We start from the raw sequence: 25,232 nt of genomic DNA on the forward strand, positions 1-25,232 counted from the left end.
TATTCCAATTACCAGGTCCAATTTCAAGTATGTTGGGGTATCTAGTGCTTGAAGTGACAGTGTTTCTGAGCTGAGTATCTATTTTTTATTGGTTTTATCGATATGAAAATTTATATCGATTTTTATCGGAGGCATTACAAATTTGTGTCTAGTTGTTAAGGCACCTTGAGCACTTTCTGGCTGCAGCATTAGGCATGTAACTCATTATATAGTTTAAAGGAGAGCTGTGGGGATCAAAGGGGAAAAAAAAAAAGAGTTCTAAATTGGTTTCACGCGTACCCAGTTATTCGTTTCGAATTTCTGTTCGATTGTTTTCGTTTATATATATATATTTATATATATATATATATATATATATATATATATATATATATATATATATATATATATATATATATATATATATATATATTAAACAAATCCGATGATCACAGTTGTTATTTCTTTACATTTTTGACAGAAAAGCCGTATTCATTTTATATTACGAAACTGCTTTTGCATATTTTTGGTAGCCTAACTCAAATTCCGATTTAGGAGTGTTTGAAGTGACAGTATTTACGAAATGGACTAAATTCTAATTAATACTGAAACCTTCTTTTAAACTGAGTAATATTTTCATATCCATAAAACTGTTTGAAATATAATAGCTTCAATTAAAGTCCAAGGATTGTCCCTAACTCTCTCTAAAGTGGAGTTGAGACTAATCCCATTGGTAATTCACCCAAAAGTAGTCTTTACGATAGCCTTCATCAAATGTTCATCAATATATAGTTGTTAAACAAAAGAGATATTGTCCTTTTACCTTACCCATTTTTGTTACATTCTGTCATATTCATTCAGGAGAATCTCTCATGGGGCTGACATAACAACTTCCCTCACTTAGAAATGGGCTTTCCGAATTACTGTCCATTTTCCAGCACTGTGTCAGCTTTTTGGATAAGAAAGATTATATTGTAAGCTATGATATCTACCTTCGTTTATTTTTCTGTGAAAAGATATTTTTTTTTTTTGGCGATGAATCATATATAAGGTCAGATGTCTTTTTTGTTGGTATACTAGAACGGATAATGTTTGTCCGGAAGAAAATATAAGAAAACTCTGTTGTCCGTTTTTATCTCTTATAAAGGAAAAAACTGGTATCTTGAAACACCATCTAGAAGAAAAGGGGGGGGGTCAGGGTTGCCACTAAAAAATTATTCCTGCCAAAATAATACTATGGTCTTGGAACTTTGGGTTTAGGTGTATATTGACGCAAGTAAGGTTTGTGGTTAGTTTAAACTGTACAATCTAGATACTATCAAATATTATCTAATATTATCTAAATATTATCAACACTGGATGTTCCTGGGCGAACTTCAAGGGGACGAAAATTGCATCAAGGCCCTTAATGCTGAATCTTTTGTTCTCTGCTCGCGTTTTGTGCGCTAAGTGCCATATTGTCGAAAGTACGCACCGCCGAAAGTTTGGAGGGATCAGAGGATTTTCTAACTTGGAGAGGGGCTCTGACGATTCAGAAAAACTCGTTTTTAAATTTGAACGCATGAATTAGTCTAGAGAAAGAGGGAGGGAATCCTCAGGTCGATCTCGAGGGAGTATTTCGTGTGTTGATGTGCTTTGCGGATCTTAAAAATAGGAATACGGGCAAAACGTGCCCGTTTATAGGATATCGGCCCCATTAATTTTATTATGTTTCTTACGATAGTTCATTTTTTTTAAAAAAATAAATAAATAAAATGAAAAAGTAAGCAACCTTGAAGTCGTCCGAGGATTTATTTGGAAAAAGGCACCGGAGATACCTGAAGACCAGCCCGTATCTTCGGGACTTTAAGTTTGCCATGTTTCTAAATTCTAAGGAGTTGTACTCTAAAATTACTTCTTTATATGGTAAATGGTCATATGTTGTGTCTTTGTTGGGTGAAATTCTCCAATGGGACATGTTGAATGGATTCTTAGTCGTCGTCAATATCTTCAGCATGGCTGATAATCATGTATGGTGAATCGATCTCGAAACTGATAAAATAAATTGCCAATAATAGGGGTGGCTAACCACTCATCCCTGGGTTATTGAGTGACCCACCATTCGTATTTCAGTGACCCACTTTCATTTAGAAACTGCTGGCCGTTGATATACTAGCTATGAGTCATCGTTAGCTATGGATCAATACTGACAATGATTCGAAAATTTATCTAGATAATTTTTTTTTATTATTTTATTTTGCTAATTTTAGTATCGAAAGTGATCAACTCGATTGAATAAGTTTGTCTTCCCCAATCTTGAATATATTTTGATTTTGGACTGCCCGTTACGAAGTCAAAACTCTTATTTTGATGTTGCTTTTATCTCCAATATAATCAACTTCCTAAACTTTAAAGATCTTCGTCTTTTCCGAGCCCTATTATTCTGATGAAAAGAGCCTAAAAATCAAATCAAGCTTCTACGGCTTCGCTAGCCATGACAAAAATCTGATATGAAATAGAGAAAGCAGTAGATCCCTTGTACCAAGTATTGGTGATACAAGGACCAAGACGAGACCTGAGTTGTAATTTTCTGCCTCAAGTAACTCCCTTGATATTTTCCATCCATTTGCGGAGAATGATGGATGCATCTTTATAAAACAATGCAGAAATGTTTGATGCTTTACGCCTTTGGTAATTTATTCGCTGTCACTCCTTATGAATAACATGGAGGAAAGACATCTTTTAACGAGCTGAGCAAGGAATTTCGTAAATCACTTGTTCCATAAATCACTTGGATCGCTTAGGGCAAGTAGGTCCATTGCTAATATTTTCCAAGACATCTGCTGCCATTGCAGCTTCTAAGTAACGAGTCTAGAAATCCTATCCAAAGCTGAGTCCTGAAAGGAGGCGAACTGCCGGTTTTACAGCCGGATTTCTCATATGATAACGAAAATGTCTTCATATAGTCAGGGCCGTATTTAAAGCTTTTACGCTTCTAGTCCCAAGCGTTTTTGCCGCTTCGTTTTTGCGAGATTTTCGGAGAAATCCCAGAAAATTTGGGGATTGTGGAAGCACTGAACAGAACGCCACTGATGAGCCAAAAGTAGTGAAAGAGAGAGGTGATACCGAACTCTCATCTGCCATTCTTGGGAGACATCTGACAGTTTATAAGTGGCCACCAAATTCCTGTGTTGTTTTAAAATCACTTTTGTGTGAATAGGCAGCGCGGCGGAGACGATAAATCACAACAGTCCAGTTTTTGTTAAGAAAACAATCACTCAGTGATAATTTATTGCAACCCCCCCCCCCTGGCATTGTGTGCCCCCAGGTCCGGGCCTTGAGGGCCTATTGGTAAATCCAGGTCTGCATATAGTCTCGATTTATTTTGAGTTCGGCTGTAAAAAAAAATACGCTTTTCCGACAAAGAGCTATTTGTTAGACGACAGTTTTTTGTTACATGGTAATGTTCTTCGCTTCTATATTTTTACTATTTCAACCAAAGAAGAGAATTTTGTTATCATTTGATAGTGAGATTCAGCTTGATCCATCTGTCAAATTACATTTATGAATTTCGCTTTGCATTTTTTTTACGATGAAAATTTGTTTAAAATCGTAGAAAAGGTAAAACTGTCCTATTTTGAAGCAAGTTTAGGTCAAGTGAAGTGTAAGTAATACTCAGGGGTGGATTCAGGATTTTTTTAGGGGGTGGGGGTTTGCAAAATAGGTTGATCCGATAAACTTGCATTAGGAGCAAGTTTAATTACCGCAAACTTGCGTTTATTAAGTAAACTACCCTGCTTTAGACTACGTTAGGGGGGGGCGCGCGCCCCCCTCGCTCCTCCCCCCTGGACCGGCCACTGGTAATACTGCATTCCAGTTTTGGTTCAGTGACCGGATAGGTCTGAAACTAATAATCCAATTACATAAGTAGCTTGTCATTTCGGTGCAAGTTACAGCTGTAGCATTAAAATGTAAAATCGAGGAAACATAAACCTTAGGACTTGAATTTGTTTTTTCTTACATTTCGAATTTGCAAGGCTGGATCAGACTTCTTTTTTTATGGTTTTGTAATTCTATTGAATCCGTGAAATAGCCCTGAGCGCAAACAAATAACAGCCATAGAGTCGCTTGATCTCCGAACTATTGTCTTTAATTTTAGAGCTGGATAATATTCTATTCGAGGAAGTTCATTAAGATCTTATGTAGTGTAGATCTTGGGAACCTTCTTCCGAGATATTGGGGCTGTCTCAAACGTAGTGGAAACTTGAGGACCGCTCATTCGACAACGTTTTAATTGTTGAGGGAATCAACCATTTGTACAACAAAAATTTGAGAACATTATATAGCTCCACTTAGTTTTTTTTTACATTTTTATCGTTTTCATTCTCTATATGTGCTAAAGAAATCATGATATAGTAAAATATTCGAAAAAATGGATTACTATTCAGCCTTATTTGGGCTGTACTTCTCCTGTGACTAGCACTTCTGTGTGCTGAAACTAGGTTTTTGGTTAGAAGAATTATTGGAGTGGTGCATCCCAGTCATGACCGGTTATTGAGTCTTTTAAAACGATTTAAAAGAAGGATTTAAAAGGAAAAAAAAGGATTTTTGCAAAGACAGTTTCTTTGCATGAGTGAATCAGTTTTTCCAAAGAAGATAGTGTTTTTAAAATTAATAAAAACACATCATCTCGTACCAAGACTGTAAAGACGTAGACTTTTATTAAATTAATTTTTAAGATATTAATGTTTCTATGTATTATTTTCAGACCTACACGAACTGCACTTGTACCTTCTGCAGCCCCACCTCCACCGTATTACCCAGCCGGTGTTGACAACAAGGGTCGTAATGTCAGCATTGATTCAAGTTTAGATGATGCGATAAAAGGGCATGCTCTGTACGCTACCCAGAACGGCTATGGATATCAAGCACAACCCACCGCAAATGCAGGAGGTAATGAGTGTAGGTATCTTTTACTAACAACACTAATACCTGGAGCTGTGTTTTTCCCCCAGACAACTCAACCCCCCATTTAACTTAACTCCCCTTTCCCATAAATTAAACACCATTCAGTTCAAACCATGCAACTGAACCCTGTTTTTACGTGTAACTGGTTACACGTCAGGTTAGGTTGAATTTAAAGGAGGGTGGGTGGGTGGAGTGGGGATTGAATTGAAAGAGGGGTTGGGTGGAGTGGACATTGAATTGAAAAGGGGATGGGTTAAATAGAGTCGAATTTCACGTGGATTGAGTTAAATAAGGATTGAGATCAATGGGTTGGGACCCACGTGGGTTGAGTTGAATGGGAACCAATTATACTAGGTAATATATAAACAATTTTTTCGCTAAGAAAATGTTCTCGGCTGACTAATTACCTAATGAAAAAGTTTACAAAAATATTCTTTAACTACTTCGTCATTCATTTTTTTTTTAAGTTACTACCACTACTAACATCTTCTTGTCGTAAACTAGAAAGGGTAAGTTTTCTAATGGTAAGAATATTTTCATCTGATATGTGTGGTTCACAGTTTATATTTCATTGACCACACATTTACAAATATACTGATAAAATAATTTTAGCGTATAATGGACAATAAAAAAAAGTGCGGTCTAGAATTCTTGAGATTCTATATTCAAGTTCTTTTTTAGCTTTAGTGAAGAATGGAGAGAACTCTGAAAAGAATTAGCAAGCAGCCCTGTACTTAGTGAATTTCATTGAAAAATGTTATAATGTACAAAATTGTGATATTTGAGCTAAGATTGATTTTTTTGTTCTTTTACTACCATCGTATCTCCCCTCTATTAATAGACGTCTAATCACATTCCCAAAGGTTTAGGCTGAATGTACCATTTCATTTCTTTTGGAGGGGGGGGGCACTATTTATTAAACCAATGTTTTCTTAATAATAAAAGGTGTTTTTTTTTGTCTTTTTCCTTGACAATACTTCAACTGAAGTATCCATTTCTAATGACACGGTGCCAGTATGCCATTCATTGTGTAAATTTTAGAGCATCCAGTATGCTATTAATTGTGTAAATTAAATGCATAGAGAGCTGTGACTACTTTTTTTGTTAGCAGGCTTTGGGACACGGTTTCATCTAAAACCAAAGGGATATGCTTATAAAACTAGATGAATGTCGATAGCCAAATTCCTCGGAGGCCAGGAATACTCCATAAACAGTCCCATGATGCCCGTTCGGCTTTTTCTTAGTATATAACAATTTGCGTCGAAAGTTGCTGAAAAGATAGCTCTGATCAACTGTTTGAAAGAAAAGAAAGAATCACTTTCATTTTTGGAAGCAAAATTAATGATTTTTACAGATTGTTTTCATGAGTTGACACATGTTTACTTAAAAGGAATTCTATATGAGTTCTATTAAAGCAACTAAAAGGGATATTAGGTTAATGGGGTTATTGCCTAGTTTACAAAGTTTAGGCTATAGAGTATTAACGACAAAGGATTCTTAGCCCGAGAAAAACAATGCTTTTTTGAGTTCCGTATAAATGAGAAAACGCACTATAAAATCTTCCTAAACTATTTTTTTGTTTTTTTAATAGCGACGAAGACCATACTGCTTTTTCATGATAAACAAAAATAACAAGTAGAACAATAGGGACTTTTTTTATGCAAAACAGTGGAATTCCAAACTTTAAATGAATATTTCGACCCTGTGTCCGGGGCCGTCCTCAACGTAGCCCAAATGAGACTATAAAAGAGATACTTTCATTAAAATACGACCCTTAAAACTAAAAAAAAATTAAACAGACCTAGCATCCTTACTTTGACCAAGTTCAACCAGGACTGGTCAACCAGGAACCAGCAAGTCCTTGTTGAACTTCGGTAAGGATGCTAGGGCTGCTTTAAATTTTTTTTTAATAGTCATATTTTAATATAATTTTCTCTTTTATATTTTCATTTGTGCTATGCTAAGGATGGCCTTTGGACATATGTCGAAATATTTGGTTTGGAATTCCACTGTCTTACGGAAAGAAAATTCCTTTCGTTCTACTTGTAATTTATTATATATATATATATATATATATATATATATATATATATATATATATATATATATATATATAAATTACAATTGGTCGGAAACTGGTTGAAAATCACTGAAAAAGGGCCAATTCTCCTCTAATTGGTGACGACATTAGGATATTGTTCACTTATTTACCTAAGGTACAAATTTCCTTTTCAGGATTTTTTTTTTTAACTTGCTCATTTTTAAGAGGAATCTTGCTCCATATTTCGTATGCAAAAATTTATAAATGGTATTAAAGAGAAGACTTACTGACCCTGATAATACCACCATATGAAAATAATTCTCACTTTTGGGCAATATAGGTACTAGACAATATAGGTACCGCTAGATACTAAGTTCCGCAATTTCAACCCATAACTTACAGATAGGAGGCATGGAAATTCCTTTTTTCTGAAAGAGTAAATAGTCTGAAAAGTACAAGACTTAAAAAGGACCTCTTTTTTTAATTCTAGGTCTATATCATTTTTAAAGTTTGATGACCTGCCAAAATTTATGAATTCAAGGAAATCTGTACAATTTCAACTGTAGTACTTCATATTTTTGTGGGACGGGAGGTTGGCAATTTTTTTTTCCTGGTCCTGTCAAAGAATATACGATACCCTTTTTTCTATACCTGCCGTTTGTTTAAAAATACTCACTGTAATTCTGTGTTTAATTCTGTTTATTTTAAGATAAACTTTGGATACTCCTTTGAAAGAATTAAATAAAAAAAAAAAGTTTTTTATAACTGAAAGTAAGGAGTGACATTAAAACTTAAAACGAACAGAAATTATTCCGTATATGAAAGGCGCTGTCCCCTCCTCAACGCCCTGCTCTTTACACTAAATTTTGACTCTTTATCACAACTTTACTATGTAAAACAATAAAAAAATTTAGCGCAAAGAGCAAGGTGTTGAGGAGGGGACAGCCCTTTCATATACGGAATAATTTCTGTTCGTTTTAAGTTTTAATGTCGCTCCTTACTTTCAGTTTAAAAAACTTGTTTTTTTTATATAATTTCTGATCGTTTTTTAGTTAATGCAGCTTTTATTTTAGTTCACCGTCATTGAATAAGTAAACAAAATTTTGTTCCAATTCTTTAAAAATGACCCCTTAATCACAAAGGCCGTTAATTAGAATAAATAGCTCTTATGAAAGTACTAAAAAATCTTTGGCTTAAAGAGCGAGGCATTGACTTCAAGGTAAACCCAATCATATAGCTAATATTTTTTTGTTCGTTTTAAGTTTTGATGTTGCTCCTTACTTTCAGTTGAAAAACTTGTTTTATAAATTTAATTTCTGATTTTTAAAAAAAAATAATGATGGGAAATCCGGCGCCCCCTTCTCAGCAATGTCCCTTCCCACATGAAAACTTCCTTCATGAAAAGATCCTCCCATATAACCCCCGACCCACCCCCACCCCCCACTACCAGAAAAAATTCCCCCTGAAAACGTCTGTATACTTCCCAATTACCAATACTATATGTTAACATTGGGTAAAGTTCATAACTTTCAGCCCTCCCCCTGGGGGCTTTCAGGGATTAACTCATCCTAAAAGACATAGTTATAATATTTTCGACCATGCTGAACAAAATGGCTATCTCAAAATTTTGATCGGGTGACTTTGGGAAAAAAATGAGCGTGGGAGGGGGCCTAGTTGCCCTCCATTTTTTTTGTCACTTAAAAAGGGCACTAGAAGTTTTAATTTCCGTTTTAACGAGCCCACCGACGATATTCTATGACAACTGGGTCGGTACGAAAACCCCTGAAAAAAAAAAAAAAAAAAAAAACACGCATCCGTGATCTTTATTCTGGCAAAAAATACAAAATTCCCCATTTTTGTAGATAAGAGCTTGAAACCTCTACAGTAGGGTTCTATGATACGCTTAATATGATGGTGTGATTTTCATTAAGTTCCTATAACTTTTAGAGGTTCTTCTCCACTTTTTTCGAAAATCAGCCAAATTTTCTCAGGCGCGTAACTTTTGATGGGTAGGACTAAAATTGATGAAACTTATATATTTGAAATCATCATTAAAATCGAATTCATTTAATGTATCTATTTGTATTGAAATACCGTTTTTTAGAGTTTCGGTTACCATTGAGCCGGGTCGCTCCTTACTTACAGTTTGTTACCACGAACTGTTTGAAACAGGTTAAAAACTGGTTTTCAATCCTTTTGTGAATTGAAATTTGGGTACTTGGGCACTATATGGGCCTTTACAAGGAAACCAGTCACGAAAAACTCGTTTTTGACGGGTTAATTCCAGAGACTGCTATAGAGTAATGCAATACATAGCGGGGTTTTCATTGCGTATACGATATTTAAACTGTTGTTTTGTGGGGTTTAGGGGGGGGGAAGGGACCTAGGTTACGTTAGGTTACGTATTTAATATATTATATGCTTTACCCCCCCCCCTAATGTGCAAATATATATCCAAAATTTGTTTATAAACTATTATATATTCATCCTTTTTTTATTTTATTTCATTAGAATTAACCAAACTTGACTTTTTAGACAGGCCCATATAATGCCCAAGTACCGAAATTTGGCCGCTAAGAGTATTGTTCTTTCCATGTTTTTCTCCTAACAAGTTTTCAAAGCTAATAGGTTTTTTTCTTGAATATACCCGCTTAAAATTGATTAAATCTTTGCCATTCAACTTATTTCTTGATTGATTCTCACCTTTTTTAAATTGAAGATTTTTAGATTCCATCTTTGAAACAGCTTTTGCTAAATCTCATCTGTGTAACAATACCTCTATTATAATTTAGTTCTTTGCTATATTGAGTGGAATATAAAATGGCTTATTTACAGAAAAATTGAATGATAACCAAATTAGGAAACAAACAAGTAGCTGCTTTTGTCAGTGAAGGAAAAGTAAACAAACATCATCTCTTTCGAAAATGAGGTTCTTCATTAAGTCATCTGTAGCGAAACAGATACAATCAAAATTTCGGGAGGGGGGGGGGATAAATCAAGAAAATCCTGATGAAGAAAGAAGCTACGAACTATAAATATGTATCGTACAGTGTTTGACACAAAAAACCCTGTCGGGTCATGGAAAAAAAATAATTAAAGGATTCAATTTAAACTTCTGATAAAAAAATGAAACACAGAAAACTATTCAAAAATACTAATACAAACAAACAAACAAATAAAGTCAGCACATAACATCCTTACGATGGGTTATGCCCACACGAATAAACAGCGCCAGATTCTTAGAACTAATAAAACACCCATTTCCCAACAATTTTTCCGCCCAAGGCTCATCCTCCTCATCCCCTCCAAAAATGTTCTTGCTCAAAGCCCTTAACCCTTCACACTCTCCAGAAAATGTTATAAATTTTCCTGCCACTCTCCACACATCGGGCAACTAAAGGACCACTCTTCATTCTAACCATATATTCATGCACATAAACTAGAATCTATTGAATGGAGGGGGGGGGGGGAAATATCCCCAAAATACTATTAATTATGGGGAGAATGTAAAATATTTTTATTTTGAGAAGTGAGGCTTAACGGCCTCTCTAATTGAAAAAAAAACACTTACGCTTGGAACAAACACTTAAATGAAACATTACATTTACCTTCTTTTTTTTTTTTTTTTAGTTAACAACATTTTCAGATACCTCGCTATTCCTTCTGTAATTTTTTAGTGGTCATATAACTAGAAAGAAATGTTTACTCCCCCCTTATGTGCAAATCTATAGACCAAATTATATATTCCGCATATATTCTGTCACTTGTCTTTGTCTTGTTTTGCGCTAAGTTGAAAAAACTAACGAAGAAACCGGTTTGTTCTCGAGTTTTACACAGCGTAAACTTTAGTGACATAATACACAAGTACCAAAATTCCCTCCCCCTACGGAAATAATAAAAAAAGATAAAACTCAAATAAAATTCTCAAGTTTGGAAAGCCTTATTTTTCACGGGGGGTATTTACCGCGGGGGGTGTTTTCCGCGGGGTGGGGGTGTATTTTCCGGGGGGTAAACGCTTAGAACCAATAAAATTATGCACGACTACAGCGCCAATCATGTAGCCTGTGTGTAATCTTGTTAGTTGGGCTATTTTACACGTTAAAGTAAGTTTTGTTTGACCATTCTGAGAAAATTGAAGCCACTTATTGTTAACTTGAAACAGAAGTTTTTCTATCTGTATGTATAATTTGAAGAAATATCTGACTGTGTTGAATATACGGTACAAGTTGACTCCGTCTACAACTTTTCTTTTTATTAAAAATGGGTAAAAAACACAACAGTTAAATCTCCATATATACCAACAAAAATAAATATTACCTATTATATTCAAAATTGGTCCCGGTGCAAATTAGCGTGGTTGAGAGGACCCAAAAAACACATCAACTATTAATACATTCCTCGGGGAAAAAATTATTTATAATTATAATCGTTATATTTCATAGCCTAAAATATAGTGATAAAGACATGAGGGCATCACTTTCAAACTTTTCCGTAACTGTGAAACTGTCCATGTCATTACTTAATTTGCTTTTAGTTTTTTACCTCACCGTACTCCCTGTGGTATTGTCCTGATGACAGTTTGTTGAATTGTATCACCCCACTGCCGGAACTCCATTTCATTTCAGTAGAAGCAATAGTGGCAATTTATTAACTTAGATAACGAAGAGCCTGCACACATGATAAGCTTATTAGAACTCACAAAAAAGGACCATTATTGTGTGGGTGCAAAAAAATTGGAAGGTGGTGGGAGGGCTGAAGTTTTTTTTTCTAAATGAGTTATTTTATTTTAGGAAGAAACACGTCTTTTAGGCTGACATCTCTTGCTTCTGCAAATTTTAATATTTTTGTAATGTTCCTTTGTGGGAGTAGGTTCCCTGGATAATCCTAAAATGGATGGGGGAGTGGTAACAATGTATAGCTGACTAACTAATAGATTGCATGAACTATCTTTCCTAAAGCTTTTCATTTAGTACCATTATGTGAGAAAGGACATTTTTTTTAACAGGCGCCACTTTATTACTGTCCCTGTTATTATGTTCCCATTTATTTTTGAGCTTCCGTTAAGGGACGCCATTGCAGTTGGAGCAAGAAGAGCAGCAGGCTCTCTTCTGGCCGGGCCACATCCCTGCTAATGGCCCAATTTCCAATTAATCGTTATAGGGCTAGATCCAAAAAAATAATTGAGGACCGGATTGGGCGTCCCCTAGGTATTTTAGAATCTTATAGTGCTCTCTCTGATTTAGTAGCTTAATAGCTTATGATTTGCGCAAAAGGCTACAATTATAAGTATATTTTCATAGGAAAGTACAGAAAGGGACTCTGAGGCCGGTATATTTTGACTTATGCTTTGAGTTTTCGAATTTGTAAAGCAGAGTTTGAGCTACATACTCTGATGACTAGCAACTCCAGGACTTTACTTGTACACTTTATAGACTACCGGCTTTCACTTCTAGAATTCTAGGACTCGAGGCTCGAACTTAGATATTGATCTGTGAGTCCTAGAGTTCTGAGGTCGACTTTTAGAATCCCGAATGTGCTCTTCTGGTATTCCAAATCTGGTAACTCCTCACCAACTCTAGTAAAAACCAAAAATTACTAGCAGGAGTCCCTTTTTAGGAGGATAATGAGGAATAGTACAAAAAATTGGAGTTATTAACTTTGAAAAAAAAATCATAACGGCTAGCTTACTGGAACTTAGACACGCATTCCCAATAGAGAACAGCATTATACTCCGAAAATGATTATCTGTCAGGTAAAACCTTAGGTGGTTTCTATATCTCAGGCAAGGAATTTTGGGATAGACAAACAAAATGGTTATCTAATTTTTCCCTGAATTCCAGCAAATATTAATCAGTGATTTCCGGGAGTATGTTGAGAGGCCCCCTCCATCATCATTTGCCTAATTGTTCTCGAAACGTGACTTTTACTAGGTGATAATTTAACTATGGTTTAAAAGGCTACTTTTTTTTTTTAGCAAAACCAGACATTTTGAAAAAAAAATTATAACCTTAAAGTAAGAATTAATATGCCTTCCGTGCCCCCTTTATTTGTTATACGAACAAGATGCGCTTGTCCTTCCCTAGATCTAGCATTGGATCGTTAATTGCCCAAAACTGAGGGAATAGTCAAAGCGCTAGCCAAACAGTCATTATTTAGTAGTTTATCCTTTTTTCTTCTTCTTTTTTCATAGCCAACTGTCACCCTATAAATACATAAGATTAATACTTTAAAAACGAGGAAAATCTCATTGTTTTTTTTTCGTTTTAAATTACAACTTCCTTTGTGAGCCTTTAAGCTCATGTTTTTAAGCTTAAGTTTGATTGAGGCCTTATTCTTAAATGGTAAAACACGGTAAAAAACCTCTTTCAAGTTATTTTCCGGCAAGTCTAAACAGTGATAGATTGTGCCTGGTTTTGCGTCCGGCCTTTAATAGCAAAAAACTCTTTAGTCGTCACGCAATAAGCTTATTTTATGTTTGTTTATGCTGCTTTGAATAGCTCACAATAAAGAGATATATTAAAAAAGGTAATTGGTTTTTGTAGTAATCTTGTTGGATTTACAGTTTTTTTTGCCGGTTCTATATGCGTGAGTAGCATATCATATTATTTGAATTCACGTTGAGGATGAACACATTTATCTTTCAAAAACTTGATTCTCGCTTGTAAAACTAGAAAAAAGACAAAAAATTAGCATAGCTGGTTATTGGCAGGTGGATTGACACATTGCTATGCAAATTAACTTCTTGTAAGTTTTAGGGCCCAAGGTGACGGGATTAAGTAGGCATCTATACGAGAAGAGAAATATTAATAATACCCTGCTGAGCTTTTTAAATCTTCTTGGATAATTTTTTATAGAAAAAAGAAAGTAATTAGTAATTTGAATATCTTTCTAATTATGTTAGTATCTTTGTTCAAATGTACTAGTTTTTCTAAGTTAGCTGAAGTATAAAAAAATAGTTGAGGTGAATTGTGATACCGAAACTTGCAACTGCGTTATGCCTTACCCTTTTTGTTCCTAACCTTTTTTCCAATTTTGGGGACAGTATGTCCAGGGTTACCACCCCTAGCGATTTTGTTTATGATGCCTGAACAAAAATTCACTAAATCAGCACATAACTAACCAGATTATTGAAGGAGATCGCTAAGTCAACCAAAAAATCACTAACATCTAGTGATTTTTTTGTTTCACTGGGTTGCAAACCTGAGTCTGTCCCATTCTACTACCAGAGATGAAAGGATAGCTTATCGGTTTTCTAATAGATAAATTTTAGAAAAAAACATCAATTAAGATAATCAGTATTATCTTTCCGCTATTCTTCAAGAACATTTCTGAATTTTTTTTTAGCTAACTCCTAAAATGTAGACCTAACACCCCTTCTTGTCTCTGATTAGAACAATAAAAGATGTATTTCCCACTAATGAAATGTTCATAGGTCATCATGCGTGATATAGACAGATGCCTCAGGCATATAAAGAAATGGATTGTCCATCGGCTGCAAGTGGCCGAAAAACGATAGGTTAACAACTTCTGTGGCCGTGGCCACGGTTTAAAAGTAGCTGCCTTTTTTTAACGTAACTCTACTGTGAGGTGTCAAGGGCTGAATGTCGGACGCTTTTTCAATGCAGCGCTTGTTACGCAAGTTTCAAATGCTGTTCTGTTTTTATAGTACTGACCACTGGTAGTACTGGCTACAGAGTTTGAAGCAACTCTGAAATCGCTGAGGATGATTTCTCTATAGGATAGATATCTTTCCCGTTCTAGAAGGTAGCCACAGATTTTTCATATGTAATATTTTTTTTATCTTTTCTTCTAACAACAATGGGTGACTCAAGCAAACCATTTAAGCTATAACAATGTTTCTAGCGCTAAGTTAAGACTATTGGCAAAGCTTTCATCAATTTTATAATAGTTTTGGGAGGAGGTTACCCCCTGGTCCATCATAAGCGGTGTTCATGGTTCTGACACTGTCAATTTGCAATTTAATAGAAGTGACTGAATTCCAAAAATTAACTTGCATTTAATTTATTTTTTAGGGATTAATATGGCATATACAGAAAACAGCTATTCTAATTCTAATCATGGCGGATCAGTCAATAGCCAGGATTCAATTTGGCAATTGAAGCATGGCCAACCTGAAAACCATGCTCAATATCCCTCTTATGACCCAATTACACATGGTGGATATGGCACATATGATGATTACAGTCATTACCCCCCTACATCTGAGGTGGACTATGGACGGAATAGAGACTATAGCATGAATGGACAGTATACACCAAAGAGAGAACATAGTAAGTATTTTATCACTCCCTTCCTAAGGATACGGACAAGACCCCGTCCATGTCGTGTGGATCGTACGGGTCGTGACGACCGCGTATGGATCGTGATTCGGTGGAGGGGTTCAACCTGGGCTGTGGCGTTGGTAAATTGTAAATAAGGTCTCCAACTCCCGAAGATTCAGCATTTTTTTATTGTAATTCCTGAGCTGTCATTAACTGCCAAAGTCGCTGAGAGTTGCTAAAAGAATGACATGCTAGTATTGGTTCCTTAAGTTGGTTTTAGACCTTTCAGCACGCATTCTTGCTTTGAATTAAGAAATTAATCAGTAGGCTGCTCGTAACTGTGACCAGACAGTTTGGAAACAAGCCTCTGATCATATACAAATGTACGTAATCACAGGGCTATTTTTTTTACTATTGCTAGAGTTGGACTGAAACTTGTGCAATTTTTCTGTTACTAGGTTCATACAGCTTCTGCTCCATTTATCAGGCAAGTTTCTGTTTCGGCTTGATTCTTTACTTTTTCTTCCAAAGACTCACTGAAAATTGAGGGTTTGATCCTCTTTAATGTTCCCTCTTTTAATAAAAGTGGGTCTTTAAGTTCTTTTTTTCTGACCTCCGAACCCATGGCAGCTGTGCAATTCTTACTTTGAATCACACTCTTGAAGTCTTGGAACCGCTCCGACTCTCGCTCCTGGAATTGTACAGACCGAACTCAGATTCCTGGTTTTAAAATTATTTTTATTACTGTATTTCTATTTGTGTATGTTGACAACTCTCAAGCGCCAGACGTAAAAATTTGAAAAGTTATTGAAGGTTTTTTTTTTTTTTTTTTTTTTTTCGTCAAATCCGATTACTTAGTGCACTAGGTTATGTTTTCGACTTTGAAGTAGTGATTTAAAATGATTCAATTGCCCTGGGTTTAGTTTCTTGGGAGAGTGGCAATTTTGTTTTATTTCGGTGTTTTCAATGAAAATACCAAAAAATGGATTGAATGAAAATACCAAAAAATGGGTATTTTTTTTTACCAAAATACAAAAAAAAATTCTTTTCATTCAAGTCTGGGAGGGAATGCCCTCTCCCCTCATTTGGGGCCAGTGTTTGCAATGATGAATGTTGTACCCTTTGTCCATTTTGATGATTAGTTACTTAAAAAAATTGGAATTTAAATTCCAAAGAATTTATCAGTATATTATCAGTGTCCAATGCAATATCCTTTCTTCTTGTTCTGATGGGTCTTTTAATGTTTAGTCGAATTTTCTTTAAAGAGGCAATTAATAAGCAAATAGTCGAAAACAAAAGTCTTTGTGGTCTTTTTATTGTCATAGATTACTTAATTTTCCACCACATTCAGTGTTGCTAGTTGAATTTTGCAGTCCCACTTCTTTTCTGCTTTTCAAAACGAGCTTTGGAGCTGTTTGGTAATTTAGCTATTAATCTCCACATTAAGACTATTCAATTCGGATAAATCCTGGTTTTTAACTAATTAAGTCTCAATAAAATATTCCTAAATTAGACCTAATACTAGTGGCGGATCCTGGGGGCGAGGGGGAGGGCCTAACATTGTCTAAAGTAGCGTAATTTACTTAATTAACGCAAATTTGTATTAATTAAACTTGCTCCTAACGCAAGTTAATCGGATCAGCATATTTTGCCCCCCCCCCCTAAAAAATCGTGGATCCGCCCCTGCCTAATACTAAGTATCAGAATGTTTCATTTCCCGCGTTTAGTGTACTCCCTTCTCCCTTGATTGGTTCCTAAGAGTTATGTCTGTTATTCAAAATCTGTTTTTAAGTACGCTTTCAATTGATTTGGTGGAGATTCTACGGCGTTGAAGATTTTTATCGCACAGAATGGACTTTGCCATATTTTTTCCTTCTGTCAATTTTATTTAGCCCTTTTATTGGCTCGAAACAGACATTGTAATAAATTAATGATGGTGTACATTGACAAAATATCTTTAGGTGTAGATATGGGATCTTTTTTGTGTATACTTGGTTTTCGCAAAATAAACCCCGAGATGCTTATAAACCTGTTGGAGAATGAATTAAGGAGAACCATACCTCTATGGAACAACCTCCCGGACAGCGTTAGGGACTCTGAATCGGTTTCATTATTTAAATCCCGGGTCCGGTGGTTTCTTCTCAGTTGAGGTGCAGGGTGAGAGCAGGTTCCTTGTGACCAGGGGCGAATCCCCAGCATTTTTATCGGGGGGGGGGAGAGGGCAAGACCGGTCCATATCCGAAAATTCAAGGGGAATGTCATATATAATATTTTTTTTCTTCACATTAGTGGGGGGGGCAACCGCCCCCTCCTGAAACGACACCCCTGCTTGTGACTATTATACATGTAAATTTTTCTTCTTTTTTTTTATCTTGACTGTGTTATTCAATTAAGTAATTGAGCCACTGTGCACATGTCATTTGACCTTCTAGTAGTGGCTATGTTCATTTCATTGTTTAATTACTTTTGTGAGCTGTTGAAAATAATTAAAAATAATTGTTGAAAGTGATAAATTTGCCATTGTAACATAAGATTTTTTTGCCCACTTACAAACATATAAAGAAAAAACGGAGAAAATAAATGAGAAAGAAAAACGCACAAAGAAAAATTCAACTTCTACATAAACAGAAACACATACCATAAAATTATTCCAACCAACACTCGTATACAGTATAAAAAAAAGAAAAAAAAAGAAAAAAATAAGAAAAAAATTAATCAGACCTCTTGAAAACAACACGCTCTTGTGCAATCCCGATAACTAGCAGACCAAAAACTGAATCTTTTTCTAAATGAAAGAAATTCAAGTAAGGACAAAACCCTGAGTGAATTCGTCCAGTCTTTGACAGAGGCGATATATACAATGTGTAGGTTAAGATCAATGGCGTTTCCAAGATTTTTGTGCCAGGGGGGGTGCAATTTTTTTTAATGCATCAAACATTTCTTTATATGAATTTTGGGTACTTACTAAGAATCTAGAACACACGCGAGAAGTGAAGTTTCGTTAATGCTATTGAAATAATACAAAATAGGATGACAATATAATAGTTTATGAACAAATTTGGTCTATATATTTGCACATTAGGGGGAGTTGGGGTAAAGCATAGCTTATATTAAATACGTGACCTAACCTAACCTTGGTATCTTTTTTTGCCCTTTCAACCCCCAAAAAATAAAGTTTTAAACATTTTTCACGGAGTGACCAATACCTCACATCTAGCGGAAACCTGTTTTTCATTAAGCGTCTCGGTCTTTCTCGATGCAGCCTTTGTCGCGTGTGTTCTAGATGCTTAATAGGTACCGAATTTTGTTACGTTTTTACAAGAATCTCGGGGGGAGGGGGAATTTAAGCCTCGTCACCCCCTCTGGATATGGCCTTGGTTAACGCCTACTCACAATGAGAATTTTCTAATGCTGTACAACAATTAGCTAGCGAATATTTGGCCTAATGAGAATTTTTCATAGATTTTTTGGCTAATCAGAAAATTCTATGAAAAATCTGATTTCTCAAATTAGTGCTAGGTGAATCTGGTTCTTAGTAGAATCTCATTGTGAATGGTCTCTTAGAGCCAGGGTACTATACAGTTAAGTAAGTACACGTTTACTATAGCTACACTTATACATAATGATTGGACAGTAAATAATGTATTAACTTTATATAAACCGTATTTTTAATTTAACTGAGTACCCAAATACTGATTTTGGCTCTAGTCCTTTTTAAATCATTTAAAATCAATCTGAAAAGTCTCAACGCCGAAATTCGATCCCAACCTAACCTAGTGGAAGACCAGGGGGTAAGTTGTGGCCGGGGTATTTGGTAGAATTTATAATTTAAGCTATAACCATTCTTTGAGTACTCAGTTAAATTAAATTTTCTGTAAAATTAAATCATTACTGCAAGTTAAAATATCGTTTAAGAAGTTTCTTTATTCATTACAATTCATACTAGGTGTCTCATTCCAGATTCTATCCCACAGACAAAAAGTACATAATACAGATGTGTAAGTCCCCAATCTTTCAATGTTAAAATAGGATCAAGTATCCAGGTGCCTTTTGGCAATATGTAATGACGTTACTGTGTGCTAGAAGCCTGAGAAACCGAGGATAGATGATAACAAACGCCAAAATGATTGGTACGAAAAAATTATTTCAGTTGGACGTCTGTGTTCATACATTTTGTTTGTGTTCTATCCTAACCGAATCTTATGTCAAATTCTTGCGGTTTCATTGGCTGATCTACTTTCCATTTGTCCCCAAAATACCAATTGGAAACGCTGCTTTAGTCAGGAGAAAAACAATGCCATCTATTCGCACCAAACACTTTTTGATTTTTCAGAAGTTCATATCTGACATAGCCATTTATAATCTTTGTCTATAATCTTTCACATGCTATAATTTTAAAAATTACGTTAGATTCGGACATAAGTCAAAAGTTATCTGTAAATTAATCTCTCCAAAAATAGAAGCTGAAGAACTATTCAGTGGAATATGATGTCAACAGTCAGTATCAGCACATTAACATCATTATTATTTTATGGACTTACTTCATTGCCACCTGTTTGAAGTAGGAAAAAAGACGAAAGATAGCCGACGAGCCATTAGTTGGATATTTCTTAATGTCACTCACTTTGAACAATCGATATGAATAGTAATTACGTATCTCTGAGAAAGACATTGTTCTCAATACTATGCAAAAACCCCATGACTTAGCGCCTGATCCATGGCAAGGGTTTGCGCAGTCTTGTTCGTAGGTGTACACGGCCTTGCGGAAGAGAATGCAATCTTCTAATGTTTAAGACAGTAAATAAATTGTTGGCATCAACTATGCGGTCAACAGTCATCCGTAGTAAAAACTTTAAAAAATGCCTCCTCAAGGAGGATATAACAGTCAATGATAAGTGATTTCCGGCTGCACTGACCGCCGAGAGTTAGATAGGATGGATATTGCAGTTCAAATCCTTAACTAACAAATGTAGGTTTCTTCACCTTTTGGCTGCTACTTACTGAGCCAAATCAGGTCGGAAGTTTTGAACTACCATCTCCACTTCGCTTTTAATTTCTGCTTTGGTCAAGTTCATTATTTAAGATTGTCTAACCCTAGAACGTGAGTTCGACACTTCATCTCTATCGGATTGCTTTCCCTGCTCTTCATGAACATGTCGTTGTTGCTTATTCAGAAACCCTATTTATTCTACTCCGCCCTCCCCTAAATATAGTTTTATATGCGTCCCGTGAACAGTCATCCGAGGCATAATATCCATGGAATAGCCTTTGAAAAGCTACCCGTATTTGGTTAACCAAATTAATGTTTTATCTGAGATAAGCCATCCATGCAGTTGAATAACACATAAAAACCGATTCAGAAGAACCTTATTATTTTTTTTGTCGAAATGTGTATTACAATTTCCAGTTGAATATCTACTTCATCCCGTTATTTATATTGCAGTTTACAACATCTCCCAGTTTCGGAAATTTCCTTCTCTGATTTTCTGGAAAGGTGGTATGGTCGAATCACTATCTGAGATATGCCGTGCCTCCAGATCATTCTTAGAAACTTGTTTCGAACCTGCATCTAAGAAGTCCTTCCCTGTCGATTATACAAATTAACATACATAGTGCGTAGTCCCTTGGTCCATGCTTACTTTTTGTAATATCATCTTTAATTTCTTGTTTAGTGAGTTAAGACTACATTTGCCTGTTTTTTACACCTTTTCTTTATTGGTCTCGAAACTTATTGTCTGATAACATGACAACGAGGTACAGGATCTTTTGGCAATTTTCAATAGCGACTTTTGGGTCATAAGAAAATTAATCTCAGGCGTTTTTCGATGTTCATATACAAATACAGTCACTAGTGTTGTAATTCTTAAAGATAATGCTAAAGACATTTTTTCGAAGAAAAAATTATGAAGAATTAGAATTAGGTTATAATTCCATGCCAACCTAAGTACCTATATATAACTAAGTACCTAAGTACCTAGATGGTGTACCTAAGTGCAACATCTATTGAAGAGATTAGAATAATCTCTAGGTCTATTCTGACCTCAGAGCGAGAATTTTTCCAAGCATTATGTAATGTCAGGAACGTTAGCATGAGAACGAGGGAAGCTCTTGGCATGCCCATGAAACAATTCCAGAAACTTCTCTTCATTTTCCTTTTTTTGCTGTTGTTATCTCCTCGCTTTTCCCATGAAATATGGCTTGGTTTTAGTACACCGGATTAAAACTAAAAGGAGCTATTCGGACAATCTAACCTTCCAAACTTTTAAAGAACGGCACTGTGGATATGAAATGAACTTTTTTTTTTGGGGGGGGGGCTATATTAACACCTTGAAATCAAAGTATTAAGTGGGTCAATATGCGGAACTTCCTAATCTTCAACTGTCTTTTTCGCAAAACATTTGAACGAGGAGTGGGGTAGAATAATCTTGTTTCAAGGCCACACTATCCTTCAACTAAAAAGTTTTACTTTTCTGTTGAAATTTTACTTGATGATGCATATAAACACATTTCCATTTAATTACCAAATAAAAGCTAAGATCATAGGAGGTGGAAAACACCTATCAACTGCTATTTCGTTGCGTCTTCTATGACAATAAAGTATTTATAATCTTTAATAAGGAATTCTATTTAGAAAATCAATTTTTTCTACTATTGCTAGGATATACCGAGGAACCGACAACTTTTGACAGACAGTTTCATCTGTTGATTACCTTTCCATCTTTTTGCTAAGGGATTAATGATCCTTACCCATTTTAGAGCATGCGTAATCAGAACCTATCCCTCCTCAGTAAAATTTCCTAGAAACTCGTTTTTCACCTTTGCCTTTTGCATGGATTGGAGCATTTCCGAAAAGAATTGACCTTAAGTGATTATCCAGCTCACCTGTCTTTCCGAGAGAAAATCAGAAATTGGATGATAATTACCTGGGAACGGGAACCACTCGTGATTCAAAATCAATCAAGGTCTCTGTGTTTCCCCTGGTAAGCACTACAATAATTATATATAAATAAAATTGGAATTTTGGGTTTTTGGAAAATAAACTTTAGCCCCTTTTAGGAAAAGATTCATTTTAGCTCTTGTTTGGTTAATTTTTGGGGCTTACATTAGCCTATGACCTATTCCTACTTTCCTACTAATTTGCCTATTCCTCCCAAGTACGAATTTGTGAATTTCTTCTCCGTGAAACGGAGAAGAAAAATTTCTTGATGTCAACAAAGTTTCCAGCAATGATGTCAGAAAAATATATGTTGTACTTCTAAATAGTATAATCAAGAACCTAAACAAACTTATGCCGGACTCCAAAAAAAAATAATTGAGAATCATTTAAGAGCATATAATTATCTCTGAGACCTCTTAGATAGAAAATTCTGTTGAAAGCTTTGATATAATTTTGAAATTTTCTACCCATATAAGGCTCAGAAGTAAACTGAAATAAGTTCAACTGCTATCTGATTAATTCATATAGCATGGTTATAGATAAAAAATTATAAGAGATGGTATTTCCAAATCTTGTCATTGACACATCTACCCAAAGTGGTTGTCACATTTCAACCAACCTCGGAAGTAAATACGAGTATCCTAGCTGTGTCTTTGTGCTATCTGGACAGACTACGATCTGTGTTGGTGATACAGGGAAGGGGGTTCCTGAATCCTTATTATCCGGACATTTACCCGAATTGGTTGTCGGATCTACCAGTATTGGTTCGAAGTAAATGTCCTAGTAGGGTATTTTGGGAGTTCGTACCTTATCCAGGATTTGGGGCAGGGTTTCTTAATACTTGTCTTCAGGACATTTACCAGATAGCCATAGAGTATCGGATATTAACAGGATATTGGGTAAAAGTAGGGACCAGTTTGATAGTTATGCTCTTTGGATAATCAGAACCTAATACGGTCTTTTTAGGCTATGTTGTTTTCTGGTAAGCTTGTAGATTGGGCTTTAGCTAGCCTTTAGCTAGATGACATGAACTCTTTTTTCCTCTTATTTTCTTATATAGCATTTCAGAGAAGTCATTCGACGTGACATCCGTTTAAGATCAAATTCAGGATTTGCTTCCATTATTCTATCTTACGTAAAATTAATATTTTTTTCAAATGGTTTTTAGTAAATGTGTTTGTTTCATGAAGGGAACATTTTTTTTTGCTGTAGGCCATTGAGATAAGATATGAGAACATTTCATATTTATTCCAGTTGTTTCCTTAGAGAATTCCATTATTGGGAGCACTTAGAACAGATGGAATAAATTGTCTTTCATGTCCTCTGTTCGGAAACAAAGTTATTGCAGTTTCGTAATTCACTGCGATTCTGCTTTAATTAAAAGACGAGATTTTTATGGCAGAGCTGTTACTTTATACTTATTTCAAAATTAGACATTCCTTTGCTAATGTTTTCTGCTCTAAATAAACGTTCTAAAATATGGAATTGAGCCCTTTTCTTACCAACCCGATTAGTGTCGTAGAAAGAGCAGTTGAGAAAAGAGAATAAACATTGCTAGTTTTGGCTCTTGCGTACCGATTATCCGGCACATTTTTTGCTGATGAATATTGACTGATCAAATTTGTCTCTTATGTTATAACAATTGTCAATTTTTCATTATATTGGTTTTCATATTTCTGTAGGAAATTTTTCGCGAATAGACGAGGTTAAAAGCTAATGTGCTACTTCAATACAAAATATTAAAAAGAGCTGATAACAGGCTTTGAGGAGGTGGGCGGTCAATCTAAAAAAGCAGCAAAAAGTGGATTCAATCTAAAATATAAGAAAATACAGGTGAAATGGTGAGATTTTTGATATTTCGATGTGAGACACGGCTCCCAAGCCCCCACTCTCCCTATCTACGCGTATATGTGCTTATTTTCAAGTCTGATAATGTCTATTTTTTCAAAGTAGATACAGGTTCTGGATATGCACGCTTTATGTATTTCAAATCAAATTCAAGATAAATTAAAATAATTCGATGTCTTGTACGTTTCTCTTTAAGCAAAAACTTACTATTTCATTGTCAAATGTGGCAAGTTAATTCCATTCTCTTTCTTCATGCCGACACTGAAGTTCTACGATACCACACGGTGAGAGAATTATGATATTTGACACATAAGCAGAACAAGCTCTTTTGCATGGTCTCTTGTTTTTCCTTCTCCCTTGCAATTGAGTTGTCGCTCCAACTTTGCAAATTTATGCAGATAAAAATCCTCTTTTAATGACACTCAATTGAAGGTGGAAAATCTTGGGAAGTTTGTATGATAGGGCGAATCGATGACATAGCGGTCAAAAACGTGTCCTATTACATATTTAGATATTCCAAACAGCTTCTCGTGTACTTGTTCTAAACTGTTTCCCATCAATATTTTAAAGCGCGAATGTAGTATGCTATAGGTTTCGATGTTTAAGATACGCCCATATGTTTGTTCATTGTGTATAGTATTCTCTGCAAATTTACGATGATATTATTTGTTAAATTTATAATTCTTTTTGCTATATAAAACAAAGTTGAAGTTCCTTTTATCCATTAATAATAGGGTGCAAAATGCAACTTTGTTTACTCAAGAACTAAAATTATAATCATAATAGAACTATTGCTGGATAGAAAATGTTTACAAAAATCTTAGGCAACTTTTTTATTCTTGAATTATCAAAAGTTTTAGAGATATGTACATAAATGCGGTATTAAATAGTATATTATTGTGATAACATTCAACTTGCTATTACACCAAAGTGATTGAAAATTTTACTGCTATTAAGATACAAATTCTAATTAGTTTATACTAAGTTAAACTAAAAAACTATGTCTTTTTACACAGACATAGAGAAAGATAATTTCGGAGACCACACTGTCTTTCCATGACGATAAAATAAAAGTTCAAAATAGGGATAAAATCCTTTTTAATAGACAGTGTATAGAAATTCACAAAAATTACGAGATATTTCGGTCACATATACAGTTACCGTCATCAGTAGTAAAACTAAACTAAAACAATTTAAA

General features: G+C 35.1%; 1 protein-coding gene across 2 annotated transcripts in view; it reads left to right on the forward strand.

The window, feature by feature from the left end:
• ed (hemicentin protein echinoid) overlaps window positions 1-25,232 on the forward strand; it is a 143,946-nt gene that overhangs the window by 114,233 nt on the left and 4,481 nt on the right. Inside the window, exons 10-11 of one of the 2 annotated variants that reach the window (XM_089093520.1) lie at window positions 4,727-4,920; window positions 15,001-15,258. In XM_089093520.1, the coding sequence (XP_088949646.1) occupies window positions 4,727-4,920; window positions 15,001-15,258 (452 nt within the window). The remainder of the gene's footprint in view (window positions 1-4,726; window positions 4,921-15,000; window positions 15,259-25,232) is intronic. The other variant, XM_089093521.1, reaches the window with a different exon arrangement.

Source organism: Artemia sp. Qi Xiang Cuo, chromosome 8, assembly GCF_049724085.1.
Source record: "Artemia sp. Qi Xiang Cuo chromosome 8, ASM4972408v1, whole genome shotgun sequence".
NCBI lineage: Eukaryota > Metazoa > Arthropoda > Branchiopoda > Anostraca > Artemiidae > Artemia > Artemia sp. Qi Xiang Cuo.